Raw genomic sequence first — 26,714 nt, 5'->3', positions numbered from 1 at the left:
AAAAACTTTCATGAGAGAAGAAGAACACAGAACAACTTACAGATATTAAAACATTATGTACATGTTTCTCTGAGTTGTAAAAAGTTGTCGAGATGACAAATGAATGCTGACAAGATGCTTCCTTAAAATCACATTTTTGATATTGTGGGAGAAAGTGATGAAGTTTGTGCAAAGTTTCAGATTGGAAGATGTTTCCATTCTTTAATGGCTTTAATAGAAAAAACAGATCCACGCTTCCAAGCTGAGCCACGTTTAGGGATACTATAATCTCAGTTTGAGGCAGATCTTCAAGATCTGATCATGTGCTCAGAGTGAAGTTAGTTATGAAAAAACAGAACACAAAAAAGTGAATTTCTGCATCGTCCTTTTCATGCCATGACCCCGCCTCTCCTTTGTCTGACAGGTTAAAAGCTCCTGCAGTGAGGGACAGGTGTGAAAAGGCAAGTCAGGAAGATTTTAGGGGCAGCCTGACGTAGTCGTAGATGTATGACAACAGCTACAGAGACATGTTTCTTTCTGGAGAGAGTTTCTCTCAGTGTTTGCGTTTATGTGACAATATATGTATTAAAAGAGGAGATAGATTTATTAAGGCTGCATGTGAACAGGGCAGAGGTTTGTTTTACCACTAGGTGCAGTAGCTAAACTCTCTTATGGTCCTACTGCTACATGTTTAACTCTATTTCACAACTCGACTTATAACTAAAGACTGTGGATAAATTCTGGAAGGATCACACACACCCCCTGCTCCGTAGCTCAGAGCTCGTTCCCTCTCAAATGAAGAGCCAAATAGGGCATGAGCACGGTGAGTCTGTGCACTTTTCTATTTTTAGAATCAAGGACCTTCCCCTGGTCTGAAGTCCGGCCCCGCCTGCTCTTAGCTGGTGCAGTCCAGATTTATAAGAGCCACAGATCCTCGGCACTGGTTTGGCACAAGACTTCCCGAGCAGGACATGTAAACCACAAAAATTAGCCAGTAAGTATTCATGTTGAATTGAGTCTTTCTTGTGTGTCTGACCTGAAAGTAAACAAATCACAACAAATGTTGCCACAAAAAAAAAGAACTAATCTTTACTGTAAGCTAGCAGTGTTTGGAAATAAAATCAACACTTTGTGGTTGTTTTCTTGGTACACCTACAGCAGCAGCAGCATCAGATCTTTGTCAGTGTGAAAGACTAATTCTTTTACGCTTTGAATATATCTTATCCCATGAATCTAGGTATCCAGGGCTGCTCACAGCTTTGCTTCTTGTGAGATTAAAGGAAGATGATGGTCTTAAAATGGTTTTACTACAAGAAAACTTCCCCCACAAGGAGTATACCTGTTGTCTTCCCCTGAGGCCTCACACTGCCAGTCTGAGGAGTTTACACCTAAATGATAGATCCAGAGGTTTACCACAGAGCATGGGGAGACAATGCAGGTGAGACGCTGAACCAAATGTTTGAGAAAATGAAATGTCGCTCTGTTATGTCCTGATTTTATTTTATTTTTTAAATAAAAGTAGTTTTTTTAACAGCTGATCTTAAATATAAATCTCTGATAAATGATGAATTACATGATGTGTGACATCTGCAGGTGGTCAGGGGTTCTTGTGACGCCTGTCTTGCTTATCGTTGACTAACCTTTGCCAATAATCAGCGCTGCCAGCGCTCCTTGTGTTTCAGAGTCAGGCAACCTGTTTCTGTATTCACGTTTTTCAATCTGCACGTGACAAATTGAGAGTGGAATGCGCTTAATATGTGAGCTATTAAAAACTGTCTCTTAACACGGCCAAGATATGAGGCTGTGACCTAATTACCCTCTGGTGGGAAGGGTTAGCCCCAACTGAAGGCTGCTTTTGTTTTTTTATGTCTCTTTGTTTGATTAAAGTCTGCTTAAGAGTGAAGATTAAAAGATCTGCAGTTACAGGAAACAGAGATACAATTTAAGTATCAGAACAAGAGTCATTTATCTGATCCTTAAGAACTTGATCAACATAAATAAATATTATCTGGCATTTTCTAGGCCGATCTAAGACGTATATGATATTTTTTTTAACTTTATCATATCTAGAAAATCCATTTAATTATGTTTGAGATGACAAACATGAATAGAATCTGTGAACATGAAAAGATGTACACTACTAGTCAAAAGTTTAAACACACAACATTTACAGTATTATCAATAATACAGTATACTACCGTATATTATTATAATTTACTGTAAGCTGTATCTTTATTTTTTACTATTTTCCACATTTAAGATTAAAAGTAGATATTAAAACATTTCATTTCATTTTTGATTTGGAGAGAAATGCATACATATTATAGGCATCAAGAAACACATATCAAACATTGAAGCATAAACCTTTGGATCAAAATGTCTTCAAGGTAATAAGATGCATTTCAATCAGGTGTGTCCAAACATTTGACTGGTACTGTATATAAATCAGGCTTATTCAAATAAAACATTAAGCAAGACAATTAACAGAAAAAACAACATAATTAAGTTCATGAAAAGACACCTAACAAAGCTGAGATCTACATAGTAACACTTTAAAGAGCCCATATTATGCCCTTTTTGGGGTTCGTATATTTAATCTATGTACCTACTAAAGAATGTTCACAATAGCTCAATTTAAAAAAAGTGTCTGTTTTCATGTACTGCCGCTCCATGCACCGGCTCGCTTCTGACTCTCTCTCTAAGGCTCTGAAGTGCCCACAATCAGAGTCCCCACGTGTGCCAAGTCTGATCTGATTGGTCGGCCTGTCGGCTCTGCCGTAATTGGTCAGTTGCTCAGCCACTCTGGCTCCGAGGGCCGGGGAGCAAAAACATTAGCACCTTAGCATTACTATGCTACCACAGGCTACGGCATATCGTGGGCGTGCCACAGAAGTTAACGGGCAAACAACATGAGCTGCTGGGCTTGCCACAACGAGCCAATGGGCTTAGATCAGTGATCTCACACTGACAAGACGTCACACGTCTAGAACCGAGTGTTACATGCAGCTAATGCTACAGCTAACAGGAGGACGTAGGAAAAGCCGCGTTTCTGCGGACTTTGAATTTTTGCAAATAGATGTGCCTAAACATGCACAGGACACTTGGAAAACACACTAAAGAGCATATAAAACCAGAAAAAGCATAATATGGGACCTTTAAATCCTAGCTGTAGTGTTAAAGGTGCACTATGGAGTTCTGGTAGAGAAATGTGAAGGTTGAAGGTAGGCCTAACCCTAACCCAAGTGTAAAGATTTTGTGGTATATGTTCATAACTCTAAACACAAACTGTCCTCAGAGGAAAATTTGGTTCCTGTAACTGTTTGAAGATAAAATGCAATGTGAGAAGTTATGGTGGTTGGTCCGTAACAGTGAAACTGTAACTCTCCTGGTAGCTTTTTAGCTCCAAACAGTGTTAAGGGACCCGTTTAAAAAAAATAAAGTTTGTGTATTTAGTTCAGAAAGTATAGCATATCATTGTTTCACTTCTCCAACTTTCATATTTCACTACCAAATCTCCACAGTGCACCTTAAAGATATATGTCTAATTATGTTCGTTGTAGTGCGTCTTTATAAATATTTTAATGCCCTAAATACAATTAAGTCAAGTTTCTTCATTACTTTGTTTTCCAGAGATGATAAAATATTAGAATAAAGAATACTGTTCAGGAAGGGCTGCCACATCCCCAAAGCACGCCAAGAAAGAGAGAAAGAAGCATGAACGTGAAAAAGACAGAGAACTATGTGACTTTTCTTAGGTCGTATTTAACGATTTAATGTTAGGACTTAAGATAACTACAGCAATAAGACGCTGTGAATCTCCTCTCTCTGTCCTCTGTTTGGATGTAATGACGCTGGAGAGAGGGCAGCAGTTGTGTACTTCTCACTTGCACACTCACTCAACGTGTCATGAAATTTCCCTGTTACTGCAAACCAATCAGGACCAAATGCCAGTTACATAATCAGACACTATGCTGCCGTCAAAATCAGAACAAGTGATATATATACATGGCCAAGGTGTTGCGTTAATAAAGAACTTTACTCTACTTCTTCATAGATAGATAAAGTTGTATATATAGTTCACCTTTGTAAACCCATGTTACAAAGTTCTTTAAACACAAAGTGGATGGATACAATAATTATATATATACTGTGTATAAAAAGAGCAGTGGTAGTCTTGGTAATAAACTGAACAAAATGACAAAATAAATGTAATAATAATATCCCAAAGGCCCATCTAATATCTACAATAACAGCACATCATAGATCCACTCAATCCCAGAGCAATCAAAGGGGTGAGGTTATCTTTTAAAACATTTTTTTTTTTTACAGTGGGTCATTAAGAGTTTTAATAATTCAGCCATCAAATCACTTAGGTGTGTTCATTGGCAGAGAGGAGCATGTTCCTTAGTCACCTTTAGTTTGACATGTTATTGATGTAATCACCGGGAGATTGTAACAGGATGACCTTAGCGTCTGTTCTGTGATGTAAGGGGTTCAAAGCTTTGACATATAAACAGGGGCTTCATTTTAGGCTTTCAAAATAAAATAAAATAGATCTTAATGTGAGAAATCTGATTGTTGACTAATATATCAATAGATAGTAAAAATGTCCTTCTAGATGTTTACTAAATTACGGTCTGTTCTAAAGTATTGATTGAGTGTTTCAGTTGTCCAGTAGCAGCGAGTCATTCATTCAGTGCTCTAACACAACTGTTCACATGCCTCTTGGGGATCCTCACTCAATCATATGGGGGGGGGGGGGGGGGGGTGGCAGCATGTGACAGCCGCTCGTCTCCTGTGTCCCTGCCTTTCCACCTAAATCCCAAATATGGACGCCCCTGCTGTACTTTTTAGGGTTGCCATAGCGGCGAGTGACATGGGAGCACATGCCACCCCGCATGGTTCTCACCTTACCTTACCAATCCCCCCCCCGCCCCCTATGGTGGCATGATGGGACTGGCCCCTGAGTCAGAGCCGGCTGTGGAGCGTAGGGTGGGTGTGTGCAGGTCAGTAATTGGCTGTGCACTTGTTAAATATATTTTCCCTGACACCCCCGGCACTTGGCCTAAATATAAAGTGACAGAGCACCCTCAGCTGTAGACCAACTGTTGGCATGAGAAGACTCTCAGAAACGCATCACAAGACCCTGACCCCCCCAAATACACGCCCTATGCCAGGTCCTGGGATGTAGCTGGGTAGTGTGCAGTGTGAGGCGATAAAATCATGAAAAACTAGAAACATACAGCCTTGAATATGGCTTAGCGTGTTAACCCTTTCATGTCTATGTCATCGCTGCGGGGCAGACAAAAAGGGATTCAGTAAACGGTTAGAAATATAACTGAAGATAAGAGTTGCAGCCTTCAAGGTCACACTATAAGTCACAGACATCAAAGCGACAATAAAAGTGAAAATTTACCGCTCATTGTTTCACCTCATTTCTGTGATGACTGTGTTGGCTCGGGGGCAGAGCTACGTGGACGGCTTTTTCAAAGGATACTCAATCTGTAAGACGACCTGTAAAGACTGAAACGAGTTGACTGAGTGCATGTTGGGGAAGACATTTGTTCACTCATACTGCAATGTCACATTTATTTAAAAAACAGAACACGCTGACCTACCTGTAAGTGCTGAACGACCGAGCACACAGACAAATAAAATCAAATCACAATCAACAATAGAAGACTGAGAGCACCATCACACAGGATAATACCAGGATGCATCAGTCATTGCACAGCCGTCCAATGAAATAAGATGCTTCTCCTTAGTGGGGCATGCATGCTATATTAAAGAAGAAACATTCAACACATAGAAATATAAACGACAAAATATCAATACAAATATAAAGATAAGGAGTCACTATTGCACATTTGATAAATTAATCTTCATAGTCCTGTCTTACTGCACTTATTTAATACAGTATAAAACTGGATTATAATGACAATAAGAAAGAGTTACAACAAATTAGAGAAGAGCTAAAACCATAGTAATAATACAAATTATAAAATAATTACTAAACAAATATATTATACATATACATACAAGAAGAATGGCGGACGTTGTAAAAGAGGCTCTCTGGGAAACTAAGGAGGACAAAATTCAACATATTGACCAATAAATTAATAGACAGGAACAGATTTAAGAGTAAAGAGACACCAGTGGCTGCAAACTAGATCAACTTTAATGACATGTGTGAACAAACAGAGAAAATAATAACTCAGCTTAAAGACAAAACTGAAAACATCAGCAGACGATCACCAATCAGAAAAAAAAATGAGCTTATTCATGTTCACACTCACTGCTGTGCTCGGATGCCTGATTTGAGCATAAACACAAACACCTTCCACAAGTTGTGTATCTTTCTGAGATTGTAATCATTTATATATTTAAAGCAACAAGTCTCATGATAAAGTTATATCATTCCAGGTGTACAGGTGGCTCATTAAAAACTGTTCATTAATACATATTGGTGAGAATATTTAAAGAAACACGTTTAGATTTCTTTTGACTCATTACATTTTCTTTGTGATAAATGAAGAAAAATATATATAATATAATATATATATGTATTTGTATTTTTTTAAAGACTTTTATGGCTTTTTCTAGAGATAGGACAGTGGATAGAGTCAGAAGTCAGGGAGAGATAGAGGAGGGAATGACATGTGGGGAAGCAAAAGGAGCCACAGGTCAGATTTGAAACCGGGCAGCCCGCTTGTAGGACTGAAGCCTCTGGGCATGGGGCGAGCGAACTAACCACTACACTACTAAAACCCATTTTTTTTGGGTGGATATTTGTGCTTTAGTGGTTGAAAGAAAGATCAAATAAAATTAGTGTAAACATCCAACGATTGCTTCGTCATGTTGTTTAGATTTACTCTTCATACTTCATCATGCTCTGGTTGTTTTTTTAATAATTTATTTTGAAATTCGAAAAATAAAGACATCAGTCATCAAAAAAAGTCATCCATGTTTTGAATATCCTTGTGACAAAACAGCAGCTGAATGAGGATTTATTAACATCATCCTTATTTGTTCTTTTGTCTTCTCGAGTAAACCTTCTCTCTTATTCACTTTGACTGAGGCTCATAACCTAATCTTTATGATGAGAGGCCTCTTTTACAAACCTAAATGTTTGTGCTGTAAAAACGTGAGGAGCGTGACCTTTGTGTGAACCTTGTGGGGCGTGTGTGATGAATTAAGAGATGCAAAAAATAAAAGACAGGAAACACGAGGTGGATTCAGACGTTTCATTTTTCGTTGTGAAACACAAATCTGTCCTCCCAGTACTTTTAGAATTTCACATACGATCACATCAATTCTCTTTCCAGATGTTTAACACTGGGAACGTCCAGAGGTGGCTTATCTTTTAGAAAAAAAAAGTTACACAGGGCTATACAAAACACAACGCTTCTGCCATTAGTTCTTAATAAGTTACAGAATTAACTATTTACAAATCAGGCTAGAAGTACAGAACAGGGGTCACACGCTGACGCAAAAATGATATTTACAAGTCTATACACAGATCCTTGGTTATCCCCGTGCTGCTGTGGAGAGAGAGAGAGAGAGAGAGAGAAAAGTTACTAAAACTGAAACAGTAATCAATCATCTCTCTGTTGAAAGTATGGAGACGTTAATCTACCTATGATGTGTTCAGCATCGAGTTCTGAATGCTTTCATACACTTTGCTGTAGATGTCGTCCTTTGAAGTCATGCCATCAACATAATCTGTGAGGAAAAAGACAAAGTAGGTGAACGAGGCAGCCAATGCATCTGTTTTTGGAGGAGAGGGGATCGGTTATTTAGGATGTGGATAGAGGAAAAAGGAAAAAGCAGTGTAGGAAGATGAAGTGTTGTTTATATTTTGCGTTGGCTCAACGTACCTATTCTGTCACAGTTGTTCTCCATCTCTTTCCTGTGTTTCAAGTACATGGGCCAGACGTGGCCGTCAAACAGGTCTGGGGGGTCGGGGACTGTGTATGTCCTTGTACTGCAGAAACAGAATCAATCAAGTTTAGATAATAGTCTGTAATATCTGCTCTTAGGTGTAGTCTGTCAAAGTGGTTGAAGCAGCTTGTTACCTTCTCCTCTCCTTGCACTCCTCGTAAGGAATGGAAATGTAGAAACATTTGTCATAGGCTTCAATGAGAGGCCTGCAGAGAGGAAGCAGAGGATCAGGTCAGTCTAAAGGGTCGAATGTTAGAGCTTCTGTAAAACAAGCGAAAAGGGAAAAGTTGACCCACTTGTAGTTGTAGATGAGGAACCCCTCGATGATGAGAATATGGATCCCCTTCTCTGTGTCGGTGTCCTCGGCTTCAGACGACAGGCTGACGCCGTGCGAGCGGGCAAACTTGACCGGGTTCTCCCGCCAGCCCTTGACAGTGTTCACCATGGCCTCCATGTCCAGAGCCGTGATCACTGATACACAACAAGGAGAGAGAAAAGAGCGGCCTTCACCACATATGCAACAAAACGCTCCACACTAACGTGCTCTAACACACATCAGTCACCATTAGTGAATGTCTGAAGCATTCACAGAAAAAATGTGTAATTGAATATGATGATGTTAACTGTTGATTGGTTACCAAACTAGAGAAATGTGCAGGAAAGAAAGAGTACATTACTGCATGGTTTTCCTACAGGAAATCCATTCTTACCATCCCACTGTCTAAAGCCGTCCTCCCCGACTTCTATTTGATCGGGTTTCTGAAATAACAGTCACCAATAAAACATTGCTGCAACCTAGTAACCAGCCGGAGCAGATGGCACCTGGACAGGACAAGTCAAGGACTCGTCTCCACCTAAAGTAGCGCGCAGTGACTCTTTTGAGTGCGGTTGATTATCGCTTGCAAAACCGGGTGCAAAACCTCAATGACACAGCTCTGTCTAATTAAATCCTTTGAAACATCTAATTTAATTCTATTTACACTACTAACAGAGGAGTGCTCTTAGAGACTCGACATGTTCCGTGTGTAAAACTTTCTCTGACTTGTTTTATTTTACCAAAAACCTAAAAGCAAATGCGATTTAAAAATTGTGCTTTCAGGTTGATGTTTTTTTTTTGCAGTTGCGCGGCCTAAGAAGAAAATTCAAAATGTTATGCTTTAGTTTTAAATGAGGATGTAAAAAAAATGTATATCAAGTGTATACCAATTGGTGTTTGGTAATTAATAACTGTCCCTGAATGTAGCACGAAAAGTTGGAAGTGTTAGCTGAAGTCGTCTGGCTTCTTTTAAACTTAAAAAAACATGGGATTATTGATCATGCAAAAAAAAGGTTGGTTGCAGAATTTGCAACGTGATTGGACAAGGTCAGACTTTAAGTGGGGACGTTCGGCCCTTTGATTGGCTGTCCAGGAGACAATCAGCCAGATGTATTACTAGGCTACTGAGATGACAGGACATCTGCAGGTCAGACTGGGGGATACAACATGTCCTCAAGGGCAAACTTAACATAGCAAATTAAACATATCACAAATTAAACTTACCTTGACTAAGTTTTAATATAACAAATATAGTTACTTTATCTTACAACTTAGCAAATACTGATTTAAATTAGCTTCAAAACACAAATGAATGGGGTCTTTAATTCATCTTACCTTGAAGAAGTCATCCTGATGCACCACACAACAGTTGGGTAATGTCTTTAGAAGTCTATTTGTCAGAGTGGTCTTCCCACCGTTGGTCACACTGAAAGTCAGAAACATGTCAGGACACACAGATGAGTTACAATCCAGGATTTGAAGAAATGTAACTGATAGGCAAAATAAAACTAATTTTGAATGAGACTTACCCTCCAATGCCTATGATGAACTTCATTTTTTTATTTGTTGGTCACCTCTTGAATTCAGTAAATAAAAGAAGGGAACCCAGCCAAAGCAAACAGTCTGTCAAAGGCTTCCTCTAAAAAACCTTCCCTTCACCTTCTCTGCAGACGTCCCCCCCTTTTACTACTTCATTGATAGACAATCTCCTCGCCGGGCATTTAAAGGATTTAGCTGCAGCGTCACAGCCTCTCACCCCCTCTGCCCTCTGTTCCCTCAGCCAATCAGACAGGGCGATTTACAGCTGGGCTGTACCAATGAGGAGTAGCACGACCTGCGGGGCCTCAGCATTTGCATGAAAGTAGATCCTAAATTTTCCACCTGCTGTCAGTAGTCAGTGAACGCTGTCCAAATACATGTAACACAAATCCCACAGCTAGCAGAGTTCTAGGAAGACAATAGAGAAATATGCGACGGGCTAATCTGTGAATCACTAAATGAATTGATGCTTTGGAGAGAGCTGCAGTCACATGTGGAGTCTCAGACAGAAGCTACTGCACACTGATGATGGATTGGAGCTTGTACAATCAGTTCATTCTTAATTTAGGATAAGTTTGGTTTAAGTTACTCTAAAAAGTGAAGTCAACATCAGGTGAAATCTGTCAACAAACTATATAGAGAACAGACAAGGACAAGAAATTGTATTATTACATTTATTGCAATATTTCACCGAGTATAAAGTCACACATCTGTGTGACAGCTGAGAGGAAAAGCTGATGCTGTGGGTTTTTTTAGGGGGAAAAGTTTCCATGCGTATACAGCTCCATGTGGGTGAAAACCAGAAGCTCTATATTTAGTTGCCTGTTGTGTATGTGTGGCTGCTGCGTCACAAATATTTCTGATGCAACCAGCGAGGAGTACGTGTCGACAATGTGACCACAGTGTCTTGAGTCACGGCTATCAGTCTGATAACTTGAGCGCCCAGTGCTTATCTGCTTTGTTTGTTACACGGCTCCGGATGTGTGAAGTGAAGCCTTGTGATTGTTGTGTTTGCATTTGAACAGCTTATAGCGATTGTGTCAGTGTCAGTGTGAAGGAGTCGAACTCTGAGTCCCAGCTATCAGAGCACATGGTTTCATGTTCAGGGCTTCATCTTTCACCGACTATTCCAATGGAGATGTTATTCCTGTCGACACTGTTTGATCTGATGTGTACGTCTTAAATCAGGAGAGATTGGCAGCTTCGATGTGTTGTAGTGGTGTGATTTTTACTGAGGAGAAAAATGTCTGCTTCAGACTTTAAGATTACAAAACTGTCCCACAAAGGCTGACACACGTAGGGCACATAAACATATGGTGCAGCATGTGTAACATGTGGTGCACATACTTTTTCCCTCTTATCCTCACAAGTCAGACGGACATCGCTTGACCAGCACTTTGTGTAACAGATTGTGTTACTTTTCACCACAGAGCTGAGACTTTAAATGTCCATCTCTGAATTTTTCAAAATCTCTTGAGGTAATAACCAGATTGATTTACAGCCAGAGAGGAAAAGTAACACAACAAATGAGTGAAGAGCGTAATCCAAAAGGAACCGTTAGTTTGGTTACTTTGATATTTACATTATAGTGTTATCTCATTAAACATCACCCCTTCTCCATAACATATATATCTATACACACATAGACATGAATATACTAATATAGACATATATGAAAATATATATTCATACATATAAATATAAACATGCTTTCTTTATATAAATGTTTATGTATATATGTACACTGACATACACATTATCAGAAAAAATGAAGAAAATATTAATATAAACAAACAAAAAATTGAGTAAACAACCATTAAAAAGACCTAGATAAGAATATAAGTCATTGCCAGTGTGTTTACTAAGGCTCCAGAGACAGGCGGTGAAGTTAGCTTAGCTTAGCATAAAAACTGGAGGCAGGGAACCAGCCTAACAGAATTATTTACATGTTATTACACATGATTTAAATGTGTTGTTCTGGCTCAATCAGGGTATCCTCATCAACTGCTGCTTATCTTTATGCCTTAACTAAAACGTAACTATGTTAACTTAACTTGCACTGATCCTCTTAACTCTTGAGTTTCCCACCGGCATACTCTTAACACTGTACACTTCTTCAGTAAACACTGAACAGTCTACCTCTGTGCTTCCCTTTTTTTAATCAGCATGTCATGGGGCACAGGAACTGGGTTGATATTGTTTTAATATTGTATTAATGTGTCATATTGTGCTTAATGTTTAAGAGAATCCCTGAGAAACGCCCCTCATTCTGCATTCAGTGCCTTGTAGCTCATTGCATTTCAAAATGACCATAAAGTTTGATTTGATTTGGGGAGAGGTTCTGTCAAGAGCCCCCTGACTCTGACATTATAGCTGAGGTGTAAAGATGTTCTTACGATACTCTCAGAAAGAAAGCACGTGCTTATCTTGAAAAGGTCACACTGTTCCTTTAAATTTAAGTTTACATTAACATTAATAACCCAATGTTCAAGTCATAGAAATAATTATTTTCAAGTTGACATATTGTTTGATACTACCAGTATTATAGAGATGTATTGGTTTTGTCATTTCACTGAATTAAGTTTTCTTTAGTCTGAAGAATCATTGATGTGAAAAGGATTTAATTTAATCAAAGTGGCTGATTAATATCTATCAGTAAGAATGTTTGGACGTGCTGAAGAAAGTATTGACAGTTTATAATAGGGTATGTCTTGTGTTGATACCTTGTAGGTGACTTCAGGAGTATTGTGCTGAAATGACCCCTGTGAAGAACAGCACACTGTCAGGTGACAAACACGCTCATAAATCCTAATTTATCCCTCGTCAGGAGCTGTCAGTCAAAACGTCCTGGACAAAACCAGAATACATTCAAGAGCGATATTTATTATTGCTTCTCAATAATCACAGCACGACAAAAGCCGGTGTAGTTCACTCGTTTATTTCTTACAAACAGTAAATGGCACATTTTCATAAATAATACTTTAAGCATTAAATCGGATCTCTCTCTCTTTAAATATCTCTGTTTTATAACAATATGAGCTTTCTGTCTTGTAAAAGTAGCTTTTGAAACATGATGGCAAATGACTGAAAACCTGACATAGACAGAAGGATTTTTAACAAGCATGCCACCTGCATATCAAACTCTGGAAAACACACGTTTCACATATGTTTGCATCAGTAACATCTACTGGAGGTTGAAGAAGAACATTATCGTCGCACATTATTTTCCATCAAACCCAACAACACCCATGCCACTCATATCAAAACTACACGTGTGCAAACATCTCTCAAAAATATATGTACACGTATTTACAATCTGAAGCTGGTCATAGTCTGAAGATGCTCGAGTCTTCATTTTTTACCGTTTATATTTGAAGCTGTAGATAAAGCTCAGCTTGTCATGCAGGAAGCTGAGACTGTTTTGATTTAGCGTTGTCTTGTAATGCTTTGGTTTAAGTTTTAAGTTGAAGTTCTAGTAAGAAGCAGGCATGACACTGACAATACTGTATCTGAGAAATGATTGTCTTGCAGGTAATGGATCCATGAAGGACATTTGATCCCAGGTTTGTGATGTTGGTTCCCATTTCAATGAAAGAATGGTCCCCATTGGTTCTTCAATGTAAAGCTCTGTAATGAAAATACAGACAGTGTATTTTTTTTAATTTTCTTCATCACCTTAATGCTGAGAGCCTTAAAGCATCTCCAGGAATGTAAGACATTCAGCATATATTCCTATTATTCAGCAGACATGCACAAAATGTAAGCTAAATACATCCAGACGTGTATCAGGTTTGCCCATCTAGTTTTCCCCTGCTTCCTCCCATGGCATTTAGTTAAGGGATGGTGCTTGTGACCATTCCTGGGATGTCAGCCAGACCTCCTGATAGCTCCTTTGATATATGGCTGATAGCAGTGGAGGCCAGCACTGAAGGAGGGAGGGGGTTCTAAAATAACCCACCTCGCCCACCCCAGCCCGCGTGGTCGGTATTTCCCTCGATTTCAGGACAGACTGTGCGCTGCAGATCAATTTGCCAGACCTCGGCGGTATGGCTCATTAAAAATAGCGTCGATCGGTTGTGTGCAGGCAGCTTAAAGAGACGAGCAGCTGTGCTTTATGTAACACTTCGTAAGGAGGAAATACGATGTGTGAGGATCAGCTAACATTTTGTGGACTCCCTCCCAGCAGGAATCTAAAGAAATGAAACATGACTTGGCAAAAGGGAAAATGAGCCGGGCTGAGTGATTGATAGTAATCATGAGCTATATGTTCCACCTTTAGTCAACTGTTCAAGACGTCAATATTTGGTTTATTTGTTTTTCTTACATTAAAAAAGATGAAATGGTGTTTTATCAGCCCACAGCAGTGTAACAGAAAAGAACAAATCTATTATAATGTATCTAAAAGAACTTCTGATTAAAACAATCCAATTACAATAAATACATGCAAAACAGTTTCAATAAAAACAGCTGGGGAAAATAACAAGTAAGGTAGGGGAGCAGCATACATTCAGCAGCACAGTCATTCAAATAGTCATCTTTAAGTGTATTTTAAGTTCTTACTGCAACCAGAGGTCCATATGATGCAGTGATTCACTTCAGTGTGACAGAAGAGAGGGGGGGGGGTCAGTTTGTTTGAGATGGAGAACCAAGAGAATCTCAAGTCAGAAAGGAAAAACATGATTTCTTTACTTTTATTTTATTGAAAGGAAAGACTCAGGTGTCTCTTTGGTTACCTGAGTTGTGAGATTAATTTTTATCATCATTACTTCATCTTAAAGTTTACTTTCTGAAAAAAACTGCGATCAGGAAGCGGAGAAAATATCCGTCATGTTATCCAAGCTCGCACATACAGCAGGTCTTGGTTGTCATGTCTTGGTTTTATTTTTAAACCAAACATGAGAATATTTAGACAAGAGGCTGTATAAGTCTCAGTCTTGGTTTTAAGGTCACCTTGATAATGATTTTCAAACCATACAAGTTGCACTCTGAAGCAATATCCTTCTTTATCAGTTGCTTGACTCTAAATCAGGTTCACAACTGCTCTAGTCTCAAGAACCATGAAAGCAGGTGCAGTATGGACCAATAGATGTGGCAACAGACTTATTGCTACGCATTTTTTTACACAGAAACATATCCACATCCACGTGAAAGCAACTGCGACCCACCTTTGGGTCAAAACATCTGAGAATCTTTGCTCTAAGAGGTGTAATTATGTACTAAATCAACACCATGCTGTTCTGAAGAGTTTTTGAGGAAATTTACTCATTAGAACATTTTTATTTCCCCCTCTGGCTTCACAGAATCAGACTTTTTTTTGCATCTAGTGGAGTTGCCTGCCTGCTGGCTATTACACATTTAGGGTTGAAGGCAGGCTCACTTTTAAAACATGAGGCCCCCTCCACTTCTGAGGTGACTTCATCAAACTTCCTTCTTTCACAACTTCCTATTTTTGGCCAACCAAAACATCAGAAACTACAACATTAATGATCTACTATGAGCAAGACTAAAGACTTGTCAGTGTTGTATGTTATAGATGAAACTTGATTACTGTGACATAACTTTAACCCTATTTTTTTCTGCTGGTGATCTCACTGGACTTGCTGTGAAACTGTATATTTGGGTCTTGGTCCCCCTGACCCTTTGGACCTTCAGACCATGACCCAAGACTCTTACCAGGCAAACGTCTAGCATTAGGCTGATTTAATGTTCCGTCTCTCTTTCTGCACACTTAAGCAGGTGTATGTAGACAGAAGACATTTCCCTGTATGTCAGAGATGAGTTGCAGTGGTCTGACATTACAAACCAGCCTGGACAGGGTTGAGGCAGGCCGTTGAGTCAATGAGAACTCTTACCTTAATGTCAGATGTCACGGCCCACGTCTGCTATCATCGACTTCGGTCTGAAATGAATGAGATTAAAGTTGAGCCATAAGTAAATATAAATATTTTGCTTGCTCATGAAGCCCGTAATAGGTTGTGCCTTCTGTTGCCAAAACATATCCATGTGGCTGCTGAAGCTTCGAGCACTTAATGTAAAAGAACCCACAGACACAACTTTCAAATGTGAATGTTTTCTTAATACTGACTGACTTAATGAGAAAACCATCAAATAACTAATGTGTAGGTGACTGTTGTAAACTTTAGTTTTTAATCAGATTATGAAATATCTAAAGGTTTCCTGTGTATTAATGCTGTGGTAGAAAACATTTTATTGAACCAAAGAGGGCAATGGACTGTTTGTACAAAATGAGCTCACCTTTCTTTAGGCAGTTTTGAGTTGGTGTGATTCTGCTCTTGCTCAAGTCTGTGAGTGAGAGAGGAAAATAAGAATAAATATCGCTTGGCTCTAGAAAAAAAAAAAGCATATGAAAGTATAATTTCTGGAAATTAAATTGCATAAAGAAATGACCACTCACCTCTCCCTCTGCGCTCTTACCTTCTCCTCGTCATACCTGTAAAAAAGAGAAAAAAAATCTCAGAGTGACATGTCATGACATCAACATATTTCTACCAGTGGCATTAACAAGCTCCAAAAGTTCACACAGAGGAAGCCAAAGATGATTTTCTTCTGTTATAGTTTGGCCTCATTTGCTGTGTTTAAGTATTCACTGCAGTGCTTCTCAAAGCCTGCAGTTATGAAACACACCCAGCTTAAAATATTGAATTCCAAATTTCTTCAACCTGCACTTACGCTTCACATTCAGAATATAAAACATAAACTTTTTGCTTTTTAGAAATCTTTCATATTCTTTGTGCTGTTGAGGACTCAGCCGTCATGTGTTTTTGTATCAGGTTTCAGCTTCTTAGTATTTGTTTGAAACGACAGAAAGTCTACAGAGATAGATAGATGGGTTTGTTTTGTAACAGCCAATACATGTTGTACACTACCTTTATCATCCACCTCCCTCGTACTTTAAACAAAATAAACAGATCATGCTAAAAAAATACACACACAATAAATCAGTCACCTTAACACAGCTTGGCTCAGGTTTGCCTCTACCAACATGCTGTAGGCATTCTTTAAGGTTTGATTACCGCAGTGGATAACATGAGCTGTCAAAGAAATGTGTAGTGTCTCAGCAGTGACCCCTGGTGGCTCAGAGTACTTACTGCAACACACACTCAGGGATCTGCACATGCTCCATGGGGATGATCTGGCTGAGTTCATCCAGGGTGTGAACGTAACGGATCTTATCCATGAACTTCACGCTGCAGAAAACATCAACAACGTTCAAATTATTCACACAAAGGGAACTGTATGAAAATGTATGTGGCTCAAAAATAAAAAACTCATTACAGCTCTCACTGTTTGATTATGTAACAGCTTCATTTTCTCAACATACTTCATGTCAGGACTCCATGATTAAGATTCTTTTTACTTATTTGTTTTGTTTACAGAAAGGTTCCTGGCCAACATATCACCAAAAATAACAGGATTACAGTATGAACTGTACGCCACACTGAATGCATCCCCACCTGATGAAAGGTCTTGAGATGGCCAGGACGGTCCGGATGAACCACGTTGGGTGAGCGATGATGAGACACTTAAGATTCTTCCTCAGTCTGCAGAAAACAAAAAATTGCAAGATTGTTTTACTCCTTCTCAAAATGATCTTCAGAAAGATAATTTTTAGTTTGTTACTGTATTTCATCACTTTTGTAAAAACTAACAAAACTGATAATTAGTCTGTCTTACTTCCTGTCAATCATCTGGTAGCATCTCTTCAGCCAGCTGATCCCAGGCATCTTCCTGCGAGGAGTTGCTCCGTTCAGATAAATAATCATGTAATCTTCTGCCACCAGCAGCTCCAGGCTGCTCACAACGTACCTGAGAGCAGAACAAACATGCTGAGGTCTAACTCAGACTAAACAGAAACATATGTGATCAAAAACACTTGAAAACTGCATGTATTTAGAAGTGGCTCCACTTCAGCTATGTGGTGATCAGAGTTCATCAGAAAACTTTTCATCTTTCATTTCTAGCATAATTGTGAGTCAGGGTGAGACATAACATTGCATAACATCCCCCTGACTTGGGTGATACAATTATCACTGATGAGTTACGTATGTAACTAGGGTTCTATGAATTCTGGATGACTGCAAGAGTTCTCTGTCACTCTGAACCTTGGCGAGAAGATTCTGTCGGGACGTCTATCGTGATGACGTGGGCTATTTAAGCTACATCATGCGTCATCCAACATGTAACTTTGTTGATACTCAACCTGCGTGTTCACACAACATATATTATCCAGTGTTAAGAACTGCCTGTGGCGCTCAGGAAGAATGAAATTAAACCATATCTTAATGTAACAACAAAATAAAATGAGAAAAGGCATTCTTAACAGATTTCCCTGCCAATGTAACTCACCATGTCACCCCTTCATGACTCCTTACAGTGGCACTTATGACATAAATGAACATAATGTGAATGGAAGGTAATTGTCCATAAAACAAGTTAACAGTAGGATAAAGAAAAAGCAGACAGTGTGATAATGTCGGAAAGCAGTGAAAAGAAGTTAAACGATGAAGCATGGAATTCTAATATGGAGTGTTTCTAATTGCAGAAGCGTTGTATCGTGATAATGTTATCATGGGCAAAGTGTTGCGTTTTGTATTGTGTGAGTAACTGTGATGTCCTTTGATCGATCATACAGCGTAGGATAACATAGCAGAGCCATATTTTTATTGAATGGCTCTTAACAAAGCATGCTCTATAAAAGATTCCCTGATGAGAGCAGAAAAGATCTTACAAGAAGAGATTCTCCATGATGTATGTGTAATCCTCACAGCTGCTGTCAGGGAGGTAGCAGGCTGCAAACACGATGATGGCATTCAGACCTTCCCCATAATAACCTGAAAGAGGAGAGAGACACATGTCATCTCTTAAAGCATCTCTGTCAGCACTGCCAGAGGAGGACACTGGCAGTTATTGAATTGTCTCCATTAGCACAGCCGTTCTAGTAGCATGTAGTATTTACATATTGCTCATGTATGTTTAATGTTCTGACATAATGTTTTTAATGTTTGTTTTTATTTACGAGCTATGTCATTTTGAGTTTTAATTGTTGTGTCGGCTTTTTGGCATGCTTGTTGTGAGTGGGTTGATTTGTGTCCTTGTTAACAGCATTCAAATATCAGACTTTTAATGTAAAGCGACATGAGTTCCACTGGTGCATGAAATCTGCTGCATCAATACGTCTGCTTTGCTCTTTTCTTTCCCTTCATGAGCTCTAATGTCCCCTGATGATCACTTGACGCTCTAGGCTGCTCTAGTTTTTTATCCTTCAAATGTTTTAATTTGTAGCAGAAGTTTTATGCCTTCTTCAGGATGGACTTGTCAGTACTTTTAGAATTGAGTTTGTTTGACCTGTCACAAAGAAGGATTTTATCCATTCAGATCTACATACATAGCAAAGAGAAGCTCTCTTAAGTCTTTGGAGTTTGCTGATGAAAAAGTCACTGATGTGTACACTTGTATTCACAAACATACATAAATCAGTGCCAGTTCATTCGGTACACTTAGCTCAACAAATCAAGTCTAATACAACAGTCCTGCAAATCCTAATCTGACATCATGAAAGCTGTTGTATTCAGCTTTTGTTCCACATATATACTTATTCAGCTATAGAGGTACTTTGGAGCATGCAGGATAGGGTGCTTTTGAATAGCTGTGTTATACTGACAGGCGTGTCTGATGTTAATTCTGATGTCCAGATTCACCCGCCTCTCTTTCTCCACTTGAGTGTCCGCTCTCTCTCTCTGACTCTGCAGAGGTCTCTCATAATAAATTAAAGCCTTTTTAAAGCTAATGAGGTAATAGGCTAATTTTATTTGCAAATAGGGGAGGGAAGTTAGATATGGACATTAAGTGGATACTGAGGATGTATGTCAGCTGTTAACAATCATACTTGGAACTAACTTGTGATTGAATTACAAAGGAGACAGGATATGATGACACCAGGTCGTGTGTCAGGTAACATCAGTGACTTCTAACAGTTAACGTTAAAACACAGGGCTCGTCCGGGATTTGAACCCGGGACCTCTCGCACCCAAAGCGAGAATCATACCCCTAGACCAACGAGCCAACTGAAATTGTATCACGACATCTACGTATTTGAACAGAACCTGTCAAACTGGTGATGTGGCAGACTGGAGGCTCTGAGCACAGCTGACTGAACAGCTCCCTCTAGTTGTCATAATGAGAATGACAGCGCACAGAGCAACAGTCTAGCAAACGGGATTGTTTGTTTCAGTGTGGGCTGAGAGTTAAAAACACCGTTCAGTGAAACATATCCTACATCATGAGAAACACTGTCCTCTAAAATGATCATTCAGCTGAATGAACACCTCTCCTCAACAGTAATAACATTTAAATATTTTAACCTTGATGAAGGACCGTTTTCTTTTTTTACAGCTATACCTGATAAAAACACAAACCTGTGTCCCTGTGCAGCTGCTTTTCACACTCACTACCTCATTGTTGGATCTATAGGAACATGTTCACAAGCTTTTTTTGGCTGAATGCTTTTATCCGTCTACTTAAGTTCAAACTTCCATAAAAAAAAAAAACTATCTACGACTACTTAAAATACACACGTTACTTACCTCCATGTGTGACCACCCTCAGGTAGGGTCTGATGACCTGCATGTCGATCCTCTGCTCCTGGTCACCGATGATCACTGTTCGCCAAAGACGACCAGAAGAGTCTCTCTCCTCTTCCCCCTCACCTGGAAGACGCTTGGCAGTGGCCACAGGAGTGTCGTCTGGACAACAAGGTGACACGAGAAACGAGCTCATAAGAAAACTTTAATTCAATTTAAACATTGTGAAAGTAAAAATGTAGATAGTGAAAAGAGTTTTGAAAGTTCCACTTTGACTTTGTCTCGTAGATAACATGAAAGGAAAACCAATATATTGCTCCTGACATCCACCCACAGCTTTGTAGAGGTTAAAATTAGGGCTGTCAGCATTTATTAGTTACCGGTAATCGTGATTAATGAAGTTCTCAAATGAATGCATTCATTATTTTTAATAATAAAACAAATCAATAAAAACTCCCATACAGTTCAGCTGATGAGTTAAACGTTGTATCCACCTTATAACATCAAACATTTACCTTTGTTACCTTTCCTTTGAGCTGTCATTTAGTTTTTAATCCTTAACGAGTTTCTTTTTCTATAGTTAAGTTAATATCTAAACCTCCGATCTACCAGAAGGTCCGAACTTTATTTCAAAATAAAAGCAGGGTTGAATCAAACAGCAAGTAAAATACTCTCACCTTCAGACAGTAAAAAAAATATCAAAAACAAAAGCCTAACAATTATTATTTTTTAAAGCAAAATATTGACATAATGAAATATTTGAATTTCCAACATGTGATTAAATCTGGAACTATTGAAAGGAAGCGATTGATTGAGATTAAAATATTTTATTGTTTGACAGCCCTAGTTAGTTCAGCTACTCAGGAGAGAACAATTTGAAAGAATTGTTTCTTGGCAGGCGGGTCCACTTTAATCAACTTCTTTAGGATAGATTTTGCATCAGCTATTAACAGAATTTTGACCAAATGTCTATCATATATTCTTACATTTGCTTCAGAAGAATTAGGCAAGATTGTGGATTGGATTCAGAAGAATTAAAATTACACAGATGAGGTACTTCGTAGCTCATTGGGAGTTTGAGGAATTGAAAATGTTAGACTTGACAGCATCCATTGACAAGTCTTTTAGTGTTTTTTTGTTCATTTTTATTTATACATATTTTTCAACAGTTGGCAGTGATTTGTGAATGAAACTCAAACTAAGGACACTGAACTCAATATGATTAACTTCTTCAAACCTTTAAGTTTCCTTCTTTAATTCTGACCATCTAATTCTTCCTAAAACTGACTTTATATTATTTGAACTCTGTCTGACCTTCCCACTCCAGCTCTGTGCCATTGTTGATGAACTCCAGCGAGTCCGTCTCATCAGGCGTCTCGATGTCGTCCACGTTGATGTCCAGGTCGTCTGGTGTTTCCAGGAAGTCATCAGAGAGCACTGAGCCCTCGCTCTGATCCAGGGACAGGTTCATGTCGGGGGCGACCAGAGTGCGGCGCTTGCGCTGTGCAACAGTCTCGCCAACATTCAGAGTGGTTGGAGGATCTGTACCAACATAAATATAATAAGTATATATTCAAAACTTTAATACTGCTGTTAATTAATCTATGATACTCACTGGTTCTGTTGTCAGTGAGGCCACATGAAGAATCTCCATCTTCTGGAAGCGGCCTGCAGAGAGAGACATGAACAAAGCAGAATAAAATAACTCTGTTTTCCAGCTAACTTTTTAATAATAGCTATTTATGAGATTTAAACTGTTGAATAAACTACCATGACGAAGATAGTACTGAAGATAAACCACAAAGTATATACTTGTATTCTCACTTTGCCTTTTATTTATGGAGTGTCTCCTTTGTGATTTTACTACAGTGTGTCCTTGGAAACAATGTGTTGTTTGAAATAAGCAACACCAGTAATTACCAGCTCCCCTCTGACATTATAATAAGAGTTGAAGTGTCTGCACTGAAGGGCAAGAAGGTTAGATTATAGTCACACACACTTCACACAGATAGAGAAATACATTGACAAAGACATGCATGTATATAGAAACACACCCAAATCACCACAAGTACAGGCTAGTTGACGGTGCTACTGGAGTACTGGTAATTGCAGTTATTATGTTGTCAGTGGCTTTGTAGAGGCGAGGTAAAGACAGCACCAACAGATATTAAAGAGACGATTAAAGAGCGGGGAGGAGGGAAACTATTAGCAGGGTGAAAGCATTCTTAAACATGTTTCTATCGGACTTCACCTGTCTGCAGCTTTCTTTATTGGTATTCATGAAAACATGTAAATAGTTGAGATCACAATGAAATACAAAACAAAAAATACCAATTCCATTAAACGTTGTCTGTCTCGCCATGCAGAACCCTTTTGTCTGCCCTTAAAGATTTAATTATATTGTATTCTATAAGCTTTTGAGCTACAAGGCAATTATTGCTCCCTATAAAGACAAAGATGAAACACAGAAGATCAAGCACATCCATGTTTTAACTGCTTAACATGTAAACTGTAAACAATGTGCTGTGGATGCTGTTGAACTCATTAAATAATGACTACCCAAATATATTTCCCCTGCTTTATTTAAAGACTCTTCCAGTTATAGAGTGGGTGGTCTACCATGTTTCCATTGCATTGTGATGTATTTGCTTTCTTCATTTTCTCCCTATGGACGCTGCAAGTTTCATCGTGTAGCACACCATGACTACATGGAGGAAAGAACACACCTGCTGCCTTTCAGCATTAGACACACGTGCCTGACCTCCCATCATAGTTGAGCTTGTTTGTGGAAGGCTGCCCACAAATCAGACCAACACACACACACACCATAATCGCTCTCTCAAATGCAGACTCAACATATTTGGAATTACCTGGGGAAGTCCTCATCCTGCCACTCGTCCTTAACCTCCATGCTGTCCATGCGTAAAGTGGCTTCTGCTGTACCCATCCTCTGCCGGGGAGGACAGGGTTCAGCTCTCTGTGGTTGAAAAAATGTTGAAACGAAGTCATGAAGTGGGAAACAACGTGCTAAAACCCTGATAAATATGTTTAGTTCAGGATCATGAAGAAGAAGCAAGCAAGCATTACAGAGTGAAGGTGTGGAGTTTGAAAGACTTGGGTGTTTCCTCGGAGGGGAGGGTTTAATCTAAGACACATCTAATTGAACTATGGGAAATGTAGTATTCAGTGCTTTTGACTTTGAACTGAACTGGAAACAAAAAAATATATATATTTCATCAGAAGCAGCATATGTAATTTAAGTCCATGCACATTTGTTTTGAATGCACATGTGCACATTATTTTTGTACTTTTGTATATTACGAGTATTCTTTAAGCAGGAGTGTTGTTTGCATTCAATGGTTTAAAGTTGATAAAATAGTTCAATCAATGGTCCCTGGGTGTGTATATTTATCATTAATGTATTGTAATACTGTTTTCTTTACCTATTTAAAGCACTTTGAGTTGCCCTATATATGACTGGTGCTGTTTTCATAAACTTGCCCTGCCACTAGACGTCATGTATTAAACAGCTTCAGTTCCCCTTAAATAGATCAAGTAGAGGCTGATTTATCCAAGTTTAGAAAAAAAAATGCTTTTATGGACTCAGATTAACATGGGTGAAGTGAAGAATTCGTCTAAAGAAATTGCTTAATCGTCACAAAAAAGTCTACCTTTTTCTTGAGTCATGGGTTGCCAAGGGCAATATTCATAAACTGAAGTCATATTTTTTTTAAATTGTGTCCCAGTGAGTCTTCTTTCCAAAAAATCCTTAGGGAAGGAGACAAAAATAAAACACCACATTGCTCATAGTCCCCCGGGGAAATGAAAACAAATCACATGCTGGCAAATACCAGATAGTGATCTGAACTTCCATATTTTACATAACCAATCAGACATGAGAGAAGTCTCCATATGATGCTGGAGGGTTTTTTTTATAGCTTGGCTATGACCTAAAGCTATACAGTGTCTCGTGTTTAGGTCGGTTGCTGTCTATCGGGATCTGTCATGCATGGAGTGAACATCGTGTGCAAGTCTCTTGTCAGAAATGTGCGCATGGGGGAGGAGTTTTCTTCCTACATCACTGAGCCACTCAGAGTTCATGCTACAGCAGACGTTAGCTGGGTCTATTTGTCCACTGGGATGGCACTGATGTGCTACAGCACAACACATCAGTGACTATACTGAGGGAAAAAAGTGGGCTAAAAGGCACAGACCCTCGGGCTTCATGCTGCTGGTGCTACTGTGTTGTGATTGAATTCAAAAGATAGAAGAGATTGTTCAGTGTTTAACCTCACCATCCTGCTACAATAAAGTAAAGTTTGATGTGGGCTTGATGGGGAACTCCTGATATGTCACTTGAATAAAGATCCTCCTGGATTAAAAGACACTTAGAGTTTCCTCCTCTGTTCTTTCTGCTACAGTTTGATCATTCTCCGGTCTGAATTATTAGTGTGTGTGTGTGTGGGGGGGGCGAATAAAGAGGAAAAATTCTCACAGAAACAGAAGATCAATGCGTGTGTGGCTTGTGTGTGTGTGTGCAGATGGCTCAGCTGCTCACACAGTGAACTGCTGATTGATGGCCTCTAAGTAATGTTGCAGTAGCACGTGTTTGGTGGGGATTTGAGTCCAGATGGCAGAGCGGCCTTCATTTCCCAAACACTATCTTGTGAGCTTTTCACCAAAAACTTTATTATCTGCGGGATGGATTGCAGGCATACTGTTAATAAAATACTCAACATACAAAAGTTTTATTTGTATTACTTGTTATGGTGAATATTTGTCATAGTTGAAAAAGTCTCATGACATAGCCTAGCAACATAGAAGAATAGAACGTTGTACTCATCCTCCTCTAGATTATGAAATAATTTACATGGCTTGAAGCTTGGAGATAGGCATTGATAGAGCCACAGATATGAAAGGAAAGCCGAGAGGAGACATCATGATCAGTAAAGCCTTTCACAACTTGTCTGATTGAAATTTACAAACAAGAGATAAGCGTTGTGAAAAGCCTGGAGAGCCCCTGATTGTTTGTCTTCAAAGGTTGGCTAACTTAGCAAAAATCAAACTTTAACATCTTTGGGCAGCATTCAAAAAAGTGTCAAGCTAAAGCTAATCTGCTTTGTTAGGACTGAATAGCTGTGGGTGGATTAGATTTGAATTAAAGTGATTAATCATCCCGTCATTTGTCATCAGACATCGTCAGTGACCAGAAGCAGATGCCTTTTTTTTTTTTTTACTTATCCTACATGTATTGACGTTGTTTAGACATGGTTTCTTAGCATTTCTTGTGTATATTTGATGCTCTTTTGTGTTACTCTTTTTTTTTTGTTCTGTAATGTTGGAGCAATCATGTCCTTATCTGGAGAATATCTCAGTCATTTGAATCAGAGTGTAGCAGAATTAAGCAAAGCAATAATTTATCATGTCATTGAAAGCGATTGTGTCTCTGCAAGAAAACAGTTTTTTAAACTCATAACAAAAAATAAAAAATAAAATCAGGGTTCATGTAAAGGCAGCGTACTCACATACTGTTATAAGGAAGTCTTCCTCTTCGCCTTATCGTAAGCTTCCTCGATTTGTTTGTTGACGCTCCCCTCTCCTCCTCAAATCTGCCTGAGCAGAGTTAGGGTCATCAATGTTTACATCTGCAGGTAGGACACACCTGTGCTCAGGATCTAAGCTGATGATGATTCTTGCTGTTTATGGATGCAGTAGAAGGAGGCTGACGGAGAAATGCTATCCTCCTGTAGAGAGAAGACCAGTCAGGGAAGTCAGGGTCAACGCACAACACATGTCATCCTGCTTTCATCGCTTCCCTCTCCTCTGCCAGGCGGATCCCTTGCTGCTTTTTGGACAAAAGATAATCCTCGCCCTGTGCTTTTAGCTCGTCTCATGATGATCGCACTCTCTCTCCCTCTCTTCCTCCCATTTACTTCTGCTTCTCTCTGCTGAATCCCCCTTTAACCCCCTCCTCCCTCCGCCAACACTAAAGCTCCCACCCCGGGCTCTAATCCTGCTGTGATGATGTCACCCAAATGGGAGCTGTGGTATGGTTGTTATGCAATCACACCTGCCTACCTTCTCTTTGATTCTCTTTTTACGGATCAGCAGGTTTCCTTCTCTTCACGTTCAGTCCATTTTACATCCATGATTTAATGGTGCTTTTTATCCTCCTGCAAACCTGGAAAAGATGGACGTTTCTACTTCATCGCTGTTCCCTGGCAACAGCATCTTCCTCCCTCACACAGCATCTCTCTCTCTCTCTCTTGCTTTTTCTCACCATCTCTTTTAAGCTCTCTCACTCCTGGTGAAACCCCTCCTCCATGTGAATCCCTTCC

At 39.2% G+C, this 26,714-nt stretch overlaps 2 protein-coding genes, 1 long non-coding RNA gene and 1 other non-coding gene across 11 annotated transcripts; 1 reads left to right on the top strand and 3 right to left on the bottom strand.

Moving 5' to 3' along the window:
- Nucleotides 1–506: 506 nt before the first annotated feature.
- LOC110005525 (uncharacterized) lies at nucleotides 507–24,763 on the top strand. 3 transcript variants are annotated; one of them, XR_010666368.1, is made up of 6 exons: nucleotides 841–973; nucleotides 1,217–1,417; nucleotides 12,506–12,561; nucleotides 17,173–17,300; nucleotides 20,402–20,550; nucleotides 21,704–24,763. It is a non-coding gene; the product is annotated as an uncharacterized lncRNA (long non-coding RNA). The 3 variants fall into 3 exon arrangements; XR_002279139.3 differs by lacking the exon at nucleotides 12,506–12,561; XR_010666367.1 differs by lacking the exon at nucleotides 12,506–12,561 and having other exon boundaries at nucleotides 507–973; nucleotides 17,173–20,550.
- LOC110005297 (nicotinamide riboside kinase 2) lies at nucleotides 7,210–9,945 on the bottom strand. 3 transcript variants are annotated; one of them, XM_020660698.3, is made up of 8 exons: nucleotides 9,766–9,945; nucleotides 9,572–9,662; nucleotides 8,631–8,679; nucleotides 8,217–8,391; nucleotides 8,055–8,126; nucleotides 7,857–7,963; nucleotides 7,616–7,701; nucleotides 7,210–7,520 (listed from the first exon to the last, which is right to left on the bottom strand). In XM_020660698.3, the coding sequence occupies exons 1-7, from the start codon at nucleotides 9,789–9,791 to the stop codon at nucleotides 7,616–7,618; spliced, it is 606 nt and encodes a 201-aa protein (XP_020516354.1). In that variant the 5' UTR covers nucleotides 9,792–9,945; the 3' UTR covers nucleotides 7,210–7,520. The 3 variants fall into 3 exon arrangements, with proteins under 3 accessions (XP_020516354.1, XP_020516413.1, XP_020516468.1); XM_020660757.3 differs by having other exon boundaries at nucleotides 7,210–7,517; XM_020660812.3 differs by lacking the exon at nucleotides 8,631–8,679 and having other exon boundaries at nucleotides 9,766–9,830.
- Nucleotides 12,693–26,714, bottom strand: atcayb (ATCAY kinesin light chain interacting caytaxin b). Of its 4 annotated transcripts, XM_065954328.1 has the most exons (15): nucleotides 26,455–26,714; nucleotides 25,902–26,120; nucleotides 23,247–23,353; nucleotides 21,992–22,044; nucleotides 21,691–21,918; nucleotides 20,380–20,538; nucleotides 18,525–18,627; nucleotides 17,471–17,602; nucleotides 17,251–17,337; nucleotides 16,885–16,983; nucleotides 16,191–16,226; nucleotides 16,031–16,078; nucleotides 15,628–15,674; nucleotides 14,336–14,368; nucleotides 12,693–13,402 (listed from the first exon to the last, which is right to left on the bottom strand). In XM_065954328.1, the coding sequence occupies exons 3-13, from the start codon at nucleotides 23,321–23,323 to the stop codon at nucleotides 15,635–15,637; spliced, it is 1,062 nt and encodes a 353-aa protein (XP_065810400.1). In that variant the 5' UTR covers nucleotides 23,324–23,353; nucleotides 25,902–26,120; nucleotides 26,455–26,714; the 3' UTR covers nucleotides 12,693–13,402; nucleotides 14,336–14,368; nucleotides 15,628–15,634. The 4 variants fall into 4 exon arrangements, with proteins under 4 accessions (XP_065810400.1, XP_020516301.1, XP_020516189.1 ...); XM_020660645.3 differs by lacking the exon at nucleotides 14,336–14,368 and having other exon boundaries at nucleotides 25,906–26,120; nucleotides 26,455–26,711; XM_020660533.3 differs by lacking the exon at nucleotides 14,336–14,368 and having other exon boundaries at nucleotides 26,455–26,709.
- On the bottom strand, nucleotides 19,787–19,858 carry trnap-ugg (transfer RNA proline (anticodon UGG)). Its single transcript has one exon. It is a non-coding gene; the product is annotated as a tRNA-Pro (tRNA).

The sequence above is a fragment of the Labrus bergylta genome, chromosome 4 (genome assembly GCF_963930695.1).
Source record: "Labrus bergylta chromosome 4, fLabBer1.1, whole genome shotgun sequence".
Lineage (NCBI taxonomy): Eukaryota > Metazoa > Chordata > Actinopteri > Labriformes > Labridae > Labrus > Labrus bergylta.
This window is presented reverse-complemented; position numbering and strand designations above follow the sequence as displayed.